The 12,450-nt window shown below is 33.8% G+C and overlaps 2 protein-coding genes across 4 annotated transcripts; both read left to right on the top strand.

Moving 5' to 3' along the window:
• The first annotated feature begins 672 nt into the window (after positions 1 to 672).
• LOC145008632 (UDP-Glycosyltransferase superfamily protein) lies at positions 673 to 7,331 on the top strand. 2 transcript variants are annotated; one of them, XM_078967217.1, is made up of 14 exons: positions 673 to 1,335; positions 1,918 to 2,004; positions 2,367 to 2,470; positions 2,621 to 2,671; positions 2,768 to 2,939; positions 3,039 to 3,359; positions 3,433 to 3,636; positions 3,733 to 4,221; positions 4,433 to 4,642; positions 4,729 to 4,917; positions 4,980 to 5,152; positions 5,228 to 5,380; positions 5,473 to 5,554; positions 6,538 to 7,331. In XM_078967217.1, the coding sequence occupies exons 1-14, from the start codon at positions 853 to 855 to the stop codon at positions 6,931 to 6,933; spliced, it is 3,114 nt and encodes a 1,037-aa protein (XP_078823343.1). In that variant the 5' UTR covers positions 673 to 852; the 3' UTR covers positions 6,934 to 7,331. The 2 variants fall into 2 exon arrangements, with proteins under 2 accessions (XP_078823343.1, XP_078823344.1); XM_078967218.1 differs by having other exon boundaries at positions 1,200 to 1,335; positions 1,925 to 2,004.
• A 1,137-nt stretch (positions 7,332 to 8,468) lies between these two features.
• LOC145008261 (uncharacterized) lies at positions 8,469 to 10,418 on the top strand. 2 transcript variants are annotated; one of them, XM_078966888.1, is made up of 5 exons: positions 8,469 to 8,607; positions 9,102 to 9,281; positions 9,365 to 9,860; positions 9,952 to 10,109; positions 10,191 to 10,418. In XM_078966888.1, the coding sequence occupies exons 2-5, from the start codon at positions 9,145 to 9,147 to the stop codon at positions 10,300 to 10,302; spliced, it is 903 nt and encodes a 300-aa protein (XP_078823014.1). In that variant the 5' UTR covers positions 8,469 to 8,607; positions 9,102 to 9,144; the 3' UTR covers positions 10,303 to 10,418. The 2 variants fall into 2 exon arrangements, with proteins under 2 accessions (XP_078823014.1, XP_078823013.1); XM_078966887.1 differs by having other exon boundaries at positions 9,949 to 10,109.
• Positions 10,419 to 12,450: the final 2,032 nt, after the last annotated feature.

The following is a 12,450-nucleotide window of genomic DNA, read 5'->3' as shown; positions in this document are numbered from 1 at the left end:
AAAATCAGATTGGATCGACGAAAAACTGAAAATTGATCTATAATAAATTTTCAAAAATATACCAACTTTTTTGGATGCTAACTTTCAGAGAATTTAACGAATTAAAGAGTGTTGTCGTTATAATAAGAGTGGTGGGTGTGGGCAACGCCCCACACGTGTTACTAGGAGAAAAAGAAGAAAATGCCGTTAAAAGATGTTATGGTAGTAACAGGAAGTAACGGGGATGCCTTTAACATGGAATAACATGGAAGGGGACGGTGTTCATTGGCATTATTAGGTGTTATTAGGCATAATAACGGGAGCAGGCGTTGCCCACTCCGAGTAGCCTAAGAAAAAAAAAAAATACTCCGAGTAGCCTAAGAAAAAAAATTATATTAAATTTTGAATGATACTAAAAAATTAAGAATTTAATCGTGAAAGATTTAAAAATAATAAAAATATTTATAAAAAATATATTGTGTTAAAATTTATTTGGAACATTTTGCATTCACTTTAGCACCCCAGCAAAATCAAAAGATGCTCATTTTTCCCCCTCTCGAAAACGCGTTTAAACTGAAAAAAGCAAAATCACAAATCAGATCTCATCTCAATCACCGTCACTCTCGAAAACAACAATACTCACATACATACATATACATATAACATTTATACTTATACAGACACTATATCTAATAACCATAACTGCCCAAACAGAAGGGACTTTTTGTGTTTGTGTCTTTTTTTTTTTTCTTTTTTCTTTTTCTGTGTGTGTGAAAAATCAAATCCTTCATCATCTTCATCAGATTCACCGTTGTTTGGTTTCAATGGAGAATCAATGTTAAAACTGAGTTTGCTCGGTTAGATTGCTGAAACATGGGCCAGAACTCGCCCAGTACAAACGACGGTGACAACTCAAATGCTAACTCCGACGGCACCGGATTAAACCCGATCCGGGGTCGATTCCCATCCAAGAGAAACCCTAAACCTGCGCCTATACCTTTATCGAAATCATCTGCTACAGTCATCAGCTTATCGGATCGGCCGCGCCGATCTCACGTCGGAGGCCGACCCGTTGTTCCTCGGAAGCTGTGCTCAGTCTGGGGAACGTCGTGGTTCTACTTGTGTATATTGATTGCTGTTTTTGCGTTTGCACTGGCATCGATGGTGCTACAGAGCTCGATAGCTTCAATGGTTTTCCGGCAGGGCGGCGGTGAGAGGATCGGGAGGACTGTGCGCGAGGGTTTGAAGTTCGGAAGTTCGTTGAAGTTCATTTCATCGAGGATCGATAGGAGTTTCGAGATCGAACGTGCAAGGCACAAGCCTCGGGTTGGAGTTCGACCTCCTAGGCTTGCAATTGTGAGTGCTTTAAGTTTTGTTTAGTTTAATGTACTGAGTATTGATGCTTTTACAGACGAAAACGACGACCACTTATTGAAATTTTTATTCTTCGGTTTTCATACCTGATGTTCGGGAAGCAGAGAGAAAGGACCTGTAGGATAGTGAGGGAAAGTAACAGGTATTATGGACCTATCGGGTTTGGTGTCTGGGTAGGTGAGGGATATGCAATTGAGAACTATAAATAATGGAGATAGTGATTGCGTGAATTATTTGGTGCTTTTTTGTTAATCAAACGTCTTCACTGCTTCACCTTTTAAACTCTACATTGGTGGTCCTTAACATCAAAAGTAACCAGAGCTTCATATTTCTTAGTTTAAATAATATTTCTTTAGGATTCAACAAAGAGAATGATAAAAGAACTAAAAAAACTTGAAAGAAAGAGAATAGGAGAAATTAGAGATTCAAATTAAGCTTGATTTATGTATTCTGGTTCACTACTTTCACTACCCATATATTGTGCTCCAGTGGTTAAGTGTCTATACATGCATGAACACTCATGATCTCATATTTACAACAGTGCCTTGTTTTGATCATTGTAAGATCTTAGGAAACATGGAGGATGACCCATTGTCATTGATGCTGCTTACTGTGATGAAGAATATTCGAGGACTTGGTTATGTGCTTCAGGTGATTATTTCTGGAACTTCAGTACCTCTTACTATATCTATCTGTCTGTTTGCTGGTTTATGTTTTTCTACATGTGTGATTTTGTTATGTTGACTGGGCATGAAAACATCAAGCTATCGTTTTTCATCTGGAAGATCCATAATTCCATATGTAGAATTAAGTGTTCTTTAAGCAGCCTAATGTTAGACTGATAAGATCATTGAAGTGATTTTCTTGATAGGGATATACACAACTGCATAATTTTAAATTTCTTGTTGGGTGCATGTGAATATGTCCCTGTTAAGAAGCAAGGAAAATCCATTTGTGGAACTAGATTTCTAAATCTCTTTAATTTTCATCTTCATAATGCTTCTTCCATACAGATATATGCAACAGAAGATGGCAAAACAAAATCACTCTGGGAGAAGATTGTTGGCCAAGTCTCCATTCTAAGTCCTGAAAATTATGGTCATATTGATTGGTCAATGTATGTTTTCTTTCTCTCTTTCTCTTTCAATGCATTTTTCAACAATATGATTTGTCACTGATGATTTTAGAACGTGTATATACTTTGTCACATTTACTGATGATTTCAGTACATACAGCTACATAAACTGTGTTCCATCTATTGCTGCAGATTTGATGGCATCATTGTAAATTCTCTAGAAGCACATAATGCTATTTCAAGGTATGTGGTAGTTAATTTGAATTATTAAAATCTTTTGTTTTAAACTACTGAACTTGTACTTTCTCCATGATTTGTAAGTTTTTTATATGTATGCAGCCTTATGCAGGAGCCCTTTTGCTCTGTACAACTCATTTGGATAATTCAAGAAGACACCCTTTCAAATCGCCTTCCTCTATATCAAGAATTGCCACATGAACATCTAATTACATATTGGAAGAATGTTTTCAGAAGAGCTGATGTGGTTGTGTTTCCAGATTATTCTTTCCCGGTAATTTATCACCCCATTATGAGTCGCTATATTTTCATGAACATCTTATTACACTGTTTCTTGAATTCAATCATGATTTATATAAGCATGTTGTTTCAGATGTTATATAGTGTGCTTGACACTGGAAACTTCTTTGTGATTCCTGGATCACCAATAGATGTGTGGGCAGCTGAAAGATACCTAAAAAGTCACTCCAAATTTCAATTAAGGATGAAAAATGGTTTTGGTGAAGATGATATGATAGTTTTGGTTGTTGGAAGTTCTTTCTTCTACAATGAACTATCATGGGATTATGCTGTAGCAATGCATAACTTAGGACCTTTGCTTATCAAATATGCAAAGGAAGGAGATGTGGGCCCTTCATTCAAATTTCTATTCGTATGTGGGAACTCCAGTATTGCCTATAACGATGCTTTACAGGTATATATACGATTCTTTTTTATATCCTTTTTTTTAAAGATCATATTGTCACAAAAAAATGTTATATTCACAGGATATTGCTGGACATTTGGGTCTCAACCGTGATTCGGTTAGACATTATGGATTAGATGCTGATGTGGACGAGATTTTATTAATATCTGATATTGTTTTATATGGTTCCTCTCAAGATGAGCAAGGGTTCCCTTCATTACTCACTAGGGCCATGACATTTGGTGTTCCCATAATTGCCCCTGATTACCCCATCATAAAAAAATACGTAAGTTCAACATTATTTCTACAGTATTTCAATTAGGTGAGGTAAAAATATGATTTTCTTTTTGTTCTTTTCTATAAAGATCTCTCAATCCCCCAGGTTATTGATGGCGAAAATGGAATTATTTTTTCTAAAGAAAAACCCGATGAGTTGATGAAAGCTTTCTTGCTTCTTGTATCAAAAGGAAAGCTCTCAAATTTTGCCACTACCATTGCTTCTTCCGGAAGGTTTCTTGCTAAAAACATGCATGCTTCAGAATGTGTTTCTGGTTATATAAAACTTCTCAACAATGTTCTTACACTTCCATCAGACTCCATGTTGCCACATTCCATTTCTCAATTATCACGTGAATGGGAATGGGATTTGTTCTCAGAAGAAACAGATGACATGGCATATTTTATAAACAAAGATGATAAAAACACCAGTGTAGTTTTTGATATTGAAGAACACATGACATTAATAATGGATTCAAGAAGCACACAGAATGATCCCGAGATAATGCCAGAGGATATTCCAACCGAATTGGACTGGATTGTTTTAAGTGAAATCGATAGTTCAGAAGAAGTTGAAAGGGTAGAATTGGAAGAGGTACAACCTTTTTTAAAAAGTAAAAACATAACTTATTTTATGAGCACTTTTTTTTCTTCTTCCATCTAGTCCTGTATGGATTGTTTCTTTTCTAAACCGAATAAACCGTCTGAACGAGACTAAATGACGATTTTACCCTTTTTCAAAATATTCATCAATGTTAGTTTCTTTTATATCTAAGCAAGGCGTGACATTTAATTTGATGTGATAGATTGAGGGAAGAACAGATAAAAGCTATGGTGTATGGGATGAATTATATCGTGATGCTAAAAAAGCAGAAAAATTAAAATCTGAAGCAAATGAAAGAGATGAAGGGGAGCTAGAGAGGACTGGTCAACCTTTATGCATATACGAGATCTACAATGGAGCAGGGGCTTGGCCTTTTTTGCACCATGGTTCTTTATATCGTGGTCTAAGTCTAGTAAGTTACTTATAAAATATATATTTTTTTATTATTAAATTTTCATTTGTTTAGATTTTATTTATGATTTTAGTTATTTTGTACAGTCTGCAAAATCTAGAAGATTGAGATCAGATGATGTGGATGCAGTTGGGAGGCTTTCTATTTTAAATGAGAGTTATTACAGAGATATTTTACTTGAAATGGGTGGCATGTTTTCAATTGCAAATCGGGTGGATAATGTTCATAAACGACCTTGGATTGGATTTCAATCATGGCGTGCTGCTGCAAGGAAGGTATATCAGTATATTCATGAAAAGACCAAAATGCCCTCTGCTAACGAAATTATTTACTTCAGGTATCTTTGTCCTCGAAAGCTGAAAGGGTTCTAGAAGGAACAGTACAACAGAAACATAAAGGAGACGTGATGTATTTTTGGGCCCACTTAGACATGGATGGGGAACTTGCTGGAAATGACCATATTTTAACATTTTGGTCCATGTGTGACATCTTAAATGCTGGAAATTGCAGGTAACACTCAACCTTCATACGTGAATTATTTGTTGATGGAAATACCTAAAATACCCCTGAATCGAATGCTTGCAGAATGGCCTTTCAGGATGCTTTCAGACGGATGTATGCTTTGCCGTCATATGTGGAAGCCCTTCCGCCAATGCCTGAAGATGGTGGCCACTGGTCTTCCCTTCACAGCTGGGTCATGGCCACCCCTTCTTTTCTAGAATTCATGATGTTTTCCAGGTGAATAAAATAAAAAAAAATTATTATCAAACTATAAACAAAATGAATCCATGTATTTTTTTTTAATACTAATTTGTTAAATTTTACTACAGGATGTTTGCTGATTCTCTTGACAGTTTGCACATGAATTCAACTACAGCCACTGAATGCATGTTAGGATCTTCCTTGAGTGAGGTATTAAAATTATAATAAATTACATTTTTGGTCCCTGAGTATGGCTGATTTTTTCAATTTTGGTCCTAGTTTAAGGTTGTAATGTTTTTTGGCACGAAAGTTGCAAAAATTAGCTATATTTGAATAAAGACCAGAATTACAAGAGAACTTTTGGGTTAATCTCATCAAAGACCTTGTATTTTGTGTATTTTCCGGATTAAATCTCAACTTTATTTTTTTTCATGGAAGACCTTGCATTGTTTAATTTTTTCCGATCTGGCCCTTTTAGTCATTTTTCTCTAAAAAAGGTTGTAAAATGTGAGGGGCTTTTCAGGAAAAACTAAAAAGGTTGAGGATTTATTTGGAAACATTAGGAGGTTGAGGGTTTTTTTTGGAAAAAAAGACAAAGTTGAGGGTTTTTTCGGGAAAAATGAAAAAATATAAGTTTTTTTTTTTTTTTTCATGAAAAAAATAAAGATGAGGTTTAATCTAGAAAAAACACAAAATATAAGATTAACATAACTTTTTGAGACCAAAATTGCAAAAAGTCAGCTGTACTTATGGACCAAAAATATAATTTACTCTTTAGATTCTAATATGCTTTTCATTTTATAGAGTAAATTACATTTTTGATACATGAGCGTACCTGATTTTTTTTTTTCAATTTCGGGCCCTAAAAGTTTTATTTTGCAATTTTGGTATTTATTTGAGGTTTTTATAACACAGTTTTGGTCCCTGATCCAAGTAAAATGACTATATTTTTGGGACTAAAATTGCAAAAATCAGCTATACTCAGGGACCAAAAATAGTCATTTTACTTAGAACAGGGACCGAAAAACATCACAAGAATTTCCAAAAAAGGACCAAAATTGCAAAATCACGCTATACTCAAGGACCAAAAGTATAATTTACTTTTAAGACTATACTATATCGTTTACATTTTCATTTTGTTTTATATTTTTTATATTCTTTTAATAATTATCTTGTATGAATATTGAAAACAGAAACAACATTGCTATTGTCGGATACTGGAGCTGTTGGTGAATGTATGGGCATACCATAGTGGTAGAACCATGGTTTACATCGACCCAAATTCAGGGTCATTAGAAGAACACCACCCAGTAGAAGATCGAAAAGGGTTAATGTGGAGTAAATATTTCAATGCCACTTTATTAAAAAGCATGGATGAAGATCTAGCAGAGGCAGCTGATGATGGTGATCATCCCTATGATTATGAAACATGGTTATGGCCAAGAACAGGAGAAGTACATTGGCAAGGTATATACGAAAGAGAAAGAGAAGAAAGATATAGAATAAAAATGGACAAAAAAAGAAAACAAAAAGAGAAAATACTCGAAAGGTTAAAGTTTGGATACAAGCAAAAAACACTTGCCGGATAGAAACATTCTAAATTCTAAATTATAAATTCTAACCGTGGAACGGTTCCCAGTGAACCAGCGATTGGTTCACTGGTTTGGGTTGGGGTTGTGATCAGTACACCATATACAGATCACAACCCCAACAAAAGATATACAAAGGGGGCTGAATGTTATTCTAGTGGGTATATATAATGTGTTGGCCATACAAAGAGAAAGGAGAAATACAGAGGTACAACCACACGTGTACTTGCATTCTTTTGGTTCAAATTATTTTTGTTATTTTGGTAGAAAGTTGAACACGTGTATTATTCTTATTTTTTTTTACTCCTTGTATATTATACACTTGACTACAGATTTTTGTTTTCACTTCATAGACCACTTTTTTTTTGAGTTAATTGGTGGGTAATTTGTGAGTTTTTTGCGGATTTGTTAAATTGTAGGTTTGTGGAATGGCAGAATAATTAAGAATAACAATATCTCAATAAAAAGAGTAAATGATTGTATTCTTGAATTCGATGGTAAGTTTTCCTGTGTTTGGCTATTTGATGATGGTTAAATGTTGAATGTTTATGTTGTAGTAGTAATCAAGTTTAATGGTTGTGAAATTTAGTCTTTTTTGGTGTTTAATTTACTATTCAGAAATAAAAACTTTTACAGATAATTTAGAGGGGTGTGTGTAAGAAATGAGTTTGAAACAAAAACACACACACAATCGATTTTTAGACTTGTGTGTTTTTGATGATTGTCTGTGTTTGAATGCGATTGTTCATGAGTGTTTTGATCGGTGAATATGATTGGAAAATTCATTTTTGGTTGAAAATTCTTGTTTTAACAGGCTAAAGAAATTCAATGATCATACGCACACGAGAAAAAACATAAGAGGTCAAATATATACACCGACTAAAGTATTTTATCCTTATAAGTAATTAACTCATATAATTTATTCTATACTATAAAAGAGACAAAACATATAATTTTGAAAATCCTATAACCTTTCAAATTTCTATTAAATTTCAATGATCTTTTAAATTTTAATAACACATAAATTGGCTAGTTAATAGTAGTTAATATGAGATAATTACGAAAAAAATATATATATAGCCTTTTATAAATTTTTGATAATAATAAGTGATTTTAAACTTAATTAATAATAAGAATTAACTATATTTCTTTATTTTATAAATATTGATATTTTAAGTAATGAGCTAAAATTTAAAAAATAGTCAAATATATAACTTTCAAATCACTTAATCATAACAGGAATTAAAACTAACATTAGTTGTTAAATGATTTGATTTTAGTAAATGTTTATTTTATCATATTGTTCACATTAAATAATTATAAGTTCATATATTAATATAATATAAAAATTATAAGTTTATAGTTAATGTAACGTATAATTATAAAATTTTAACAGGTTATAATTATAAAATTCTAATTATATATTTTTAATCTAATGAGACAACATAATAACATCAGTATACTATAATTTTGATGTAAAAAAACATTTATAGGTGCAAAAAAATAGTGTCGCCATTTAAAAAGAAAATGAAAAACATAAAGTGATAAAAGCATCCTCGGAACACTCCCTTTCACACTTCCACTCCCCCTTCTAACTGTGTAGGGTTTCCAGTCACTCCCAACTCCTAAGCTTTCATCTCAACCGTTCTCCGACACAGCCGATACACACTTCAGGTAATTTACACAATCACACACAAATGTATGCATATGGCTGACATCTCCTATGGTTTTACTTTCATCTCAATTTTCATTTCGAGTTGTCTTCGATGTTCAATTATTTCTCTTCCTCTCTGTTCTTCCCGCATTCAATATCTCATACACATGTTAATTACGACTGGTTATCACTGTCAACTCAAATTCTCAGGTGAAAATGTACATCAATTGAGTTATTGGCTCTCGACAACTTTCTAAACTAAATCGAGGCGTTTGATTTGAAAACATGGAGCGCCATTTTTCAAACCGAAAATCCATCTTGGATGAACATGTTCTCACACATTTCATATGATAGCTCTAGGGTTTCGACTTAAAAGCAGCAACTGAATTTGCCTAATCATTACATAAGTGGTGTATAGTATTGAAGTAGAATCATTAGTGTCAACATGATAGGGTTTTTGTGCCTTATCTTGTTTGTTAAGACTTAAGAATATGACATTGATCGTGTTCTGTAGGTTTTGGTAATTGGTGGTTGTTGATCAACTCTTTCTTGATCCAATGCATGTGAGTAGAGGAGGTTGGGTTGGGCCAACATTTGCTTTAGCAAAGTTCGATGATTCTTTTGAAGGGAAGAAATCAGTAATTCGGCGTTCAAAAGAGGAAAGGAAAGGAATGGTTGAAACTTTTATCAAAAGGTCTTTTCATGTCTTTCTAAAGCAACACATTCATACACAAACTGAAAGATGATAATTGATAAGATTTGGTTTTGTTTTTGCAGATACCAGAAATCAAACAATGGAGATTTCCCATCACTGAATCTGACACGTAAGGAAGTTGGTGGGTCCTTTTACACTGTGCGTGAAATCGTTCGGGAGATAATTCAAGAAAACCGGGTGCTGGGCCCACCTAAGTCATCTCCAGGTGATAAAAACATGGAGAAATTAGATAGTTTCTTAGAACACAACCCATTGGGTTCAATGTCTGTTGATCTCCATGTACATATGGTAACTCAAGAAGGATCTATTGTGGATGATCAAAAAGATGCATTAGTAACAAATCAATCTGAAAAACAATTAGAAAATGTAGTTGTAGGAGCTTCTTCTTCTTCTTCTTCTTCTTCTTTAGGACATGTAACCATGGAGGAAAAGGATACTGAGAAAAGGGAAGTGGTGGATATACAGTTGGAGGAAGAAAATCATAAGAATCAAAATCATTCCTCAACTGAAGAAAACATAGATGTTAAACTTGAAGATGGTCTTCCTGTTGAAGAAAAAGTGAGTTCCTTTTGAACATACATACATTATACATATACATATACATACGTACCTTCATATTGATTATTAACATTGCATCTCATGTTAGCAGAATGTAAATGGTGCATACACTCCGAATCTCCACACCATTTCTGTACAACAATCGACACTTGAAGATGATGATGAAAGAAATGCAAATTTTAACAAATCAAGTGATCACAGCAATTCCCAAAAGAGAAGAACCACAGCAACGTTAAACAGAATCAATCTGTAAGTACACGTGTGTGTGTGTGTGGGTTGTAATTTGAGTGACACGATTGATTGATTGATTAACTTAATTTTTTTAAGCAGTGAGTCATGGGAAGCTGCATCGAAGAAATCTAGTCGCACAGAAACTCACCGATTTGTGACATTTATCAAGGCTTTCATTACTGCATTTGTCAAGTTTTGGTCCGATGACTAGTATATTAGATATTTGTAAAATTATCTTATCGGTTTTAACTTTAGTAAAATGATTATTTATTTGATTTTGATTTGTAAAATTATGTGATTTAATCTTTGTTGTTAATGTCGTTTTTATCTGATTTGATCCAAGCTAACAAACATAAATCAAATAGATAATTATAAGAAAGCACCAACTGTGTAGATAAACTAATACTCACATTTCATAAGGCGAGTAGGTTTACATAGGTGTAAGTAGCATCAACAAATAAGCAGGTTATTAAACAATAAAGTTTATAATCCAACAAACTCGTTGTAAATTAAAGGGTTAATTACATAAAAGACAACCTAATGTTTAATGCTTTTTTAAAATTGAATCTCAATTTTTTATTTTCTTTTAAAAAAGCCTTACATTGAATCTCAATTTTTTTTTATTTTTTCTGGTTTGTCCTTATATTTTACTATTTCGGATTAAACCTCAAACATTTAAAAAATAAACTTTATATCTATGCTATTTTGAAAGATTTATTGCATTCGTTTTTGTAACTCCATGTCAGAAGCTTTCAGCTTCATTATACTATTAGAGTAAATCTAGAGAGATGGTGTTGTAAATCTATTGCTTGACAAGTGCATCAATTCTCTTCCACATAACTTCATTGACGTGGTCAAACATATTGTAGGGGCATGTAATGATTTGGAAAAACTCACCCGACATGTGTAACGATCAACGATTTAATCATTATGCATCCTGGTTTGAACTTTTGTAGATAAAGGGTTATCGATTTCTAATGAGAATAACAAAGCCAACAAGAACAACTTTCACTCTTTCTTCTCCATAACCAAACATAAAAAATTCAGTGCCGACAACCCTTGATCAAGCCGATGATCGTTATGCATCTTGAGTTGAACTTTTCCGTATCATTACATGTGTATACTATGTTGTTGACCACATCGATGAAGCCACATTTCCATTGATAAAGTCACGTGGAACAAAATTGATGTAATCATCAACTAGTGGATTTACATTATACATATCATATGCAATACACATAATAACACATAACCATCATACACTAAATCATATAACATATCATGTAACGTCCCGACAATCCAAGGTAAATTTTTTTATTTTTAAAACAATAAATCATACAAACGAGTTGTTCCAAAACCGATCAAAGTGAATATATCATTTAAACATTAGAGTAATATAATTAATTGCCAATGCGGAAAACTTTGAGGGATGTTGTGCAGTCATGCCGGGCCTTTCCCATTTGAACCAAAAGTACCTGAAACTATAAATATGAATCCTAAAGCACAAAGCTCAGTGAGTTTCCCAAAATACCACACACCAAAACATACAAGTGTCATGGGCTTCCCCAGTGGTCTTTCCTTGCAATGCCGAAAGCTAAATCCTGATCTTACATACAAGTGTCAGGGGCTATATCCTGTTCTTTCATATAATTGTCAGGGGCCAGATCCCGGTCTTTCATGCAAACATCACAGGGACAACTAACATTCCACATAACAAGTAATGGGCTGACATTTGTGCCTTCGACCCATATATATAGTGAGAAAACTCACCTCATAGTCTGAAAGAATAGCTGCATCGATCATTGTTCTAAAAGCTATCTCTACTGGTCACATATACAATTAATAGGAACCCAAATCTCAAACTATGAATCAGATTACCCAAATTTCCCTTAGGTCAAACTTAGTCAACTCTGGTCAAAGTCAAAGTCAACGGTCAAGGTCCAAAAGTCAATATTTCTTCCCAATGGAGTACTGCATACTAAGAGAGTACACCTAGCGTACTTTGATGTTGACCAAAAGCGGGGTGTTGACTGTGTATGCGCATCGTACCACCAGGTACACCCAACATACACAACCCAGTCCCAAAACTCCATTAAGAGCTTATTCCATTAATCTCTTACATCCAAAACACAGACCCAAGCCCAAAATGATGTCCTAAGTCATAAAATTTCCAACTTTTTATGACTTTGCATGGCTATAAAGTGCTTAATGTCCAAAACCCTAAGTTCTTAACCTAATAAGACGTCACAACTCTTGTATGGAAAGGATAGAAGGTCCAAGATCACATTTTTCTGGTTCATAATATCTCCATAATGAATAAAGTTTCCAACTTTATCCATTAGAATGGTCCCAACAAACA

Source organism: Lactuca saligna, chromosome 8 (assembly GCF_052625555.1).
Source record: "Lactuca saligna cultivar CGN05327 chromosome 8, ASM5262555v1, whole genome shotgun sequence".
NCBI classification, from domain to species: Eukaryota; Viridiplantae; Streptophyta; class Magnoliopsida; order Asterales; family Asteraceae; genus Lactuca; species Lactuca saligna.
Note: the sequence above shows the minus strand (reverse complement) of the source record. Positions and strands in the feature narration are given on the sequence as shown.

Bases quoted from the DNA above. Each gene is read 5' to 3' on its own strand.
- LOC145008632 (XM_078967217.1), top strand. From the start codon at position 853: ATGGGCCAGAACTCGCCCAGTACAAACGACGGTGACAACTCAAATGCT. The intron at 1,336-1,917 runs GTGAGTGCTTTA...GATCATTGTAAG, and splicing joins GACCTCCTAGGCTTGCAATT to ATCTTAGGAAACATGGAGGA. The intron at 3,360-3,432 runs GTATATATACGA...TTATATTCACAG, and splicing joins CCTATAACGATGCTTTACAG to GATATTGCTGGACATTTGGG.
- LOC145008261 (XM_078966887.1), top strand. From the start codon at position 9,145: ATGCATGTGAGTAGAGGAGGTTGGGTTGGGCCAACATTTGCTTTAGCA. The intron at 9,861-9,948 runs GTGAGTTCCTTT...ATCTCATGTTAG, and splicing joins GTCTTCCTGTTGAAGAAAAA to CAGAATGTAAATGGTGCATA. The intron at 10,110-10,190 runs GTAAGTACACGT...TTTTTTAAGCAG, and splicing joins ACGTTAAACAGAATCAATCT to TGAGTCATGGGAAGCTGCAT.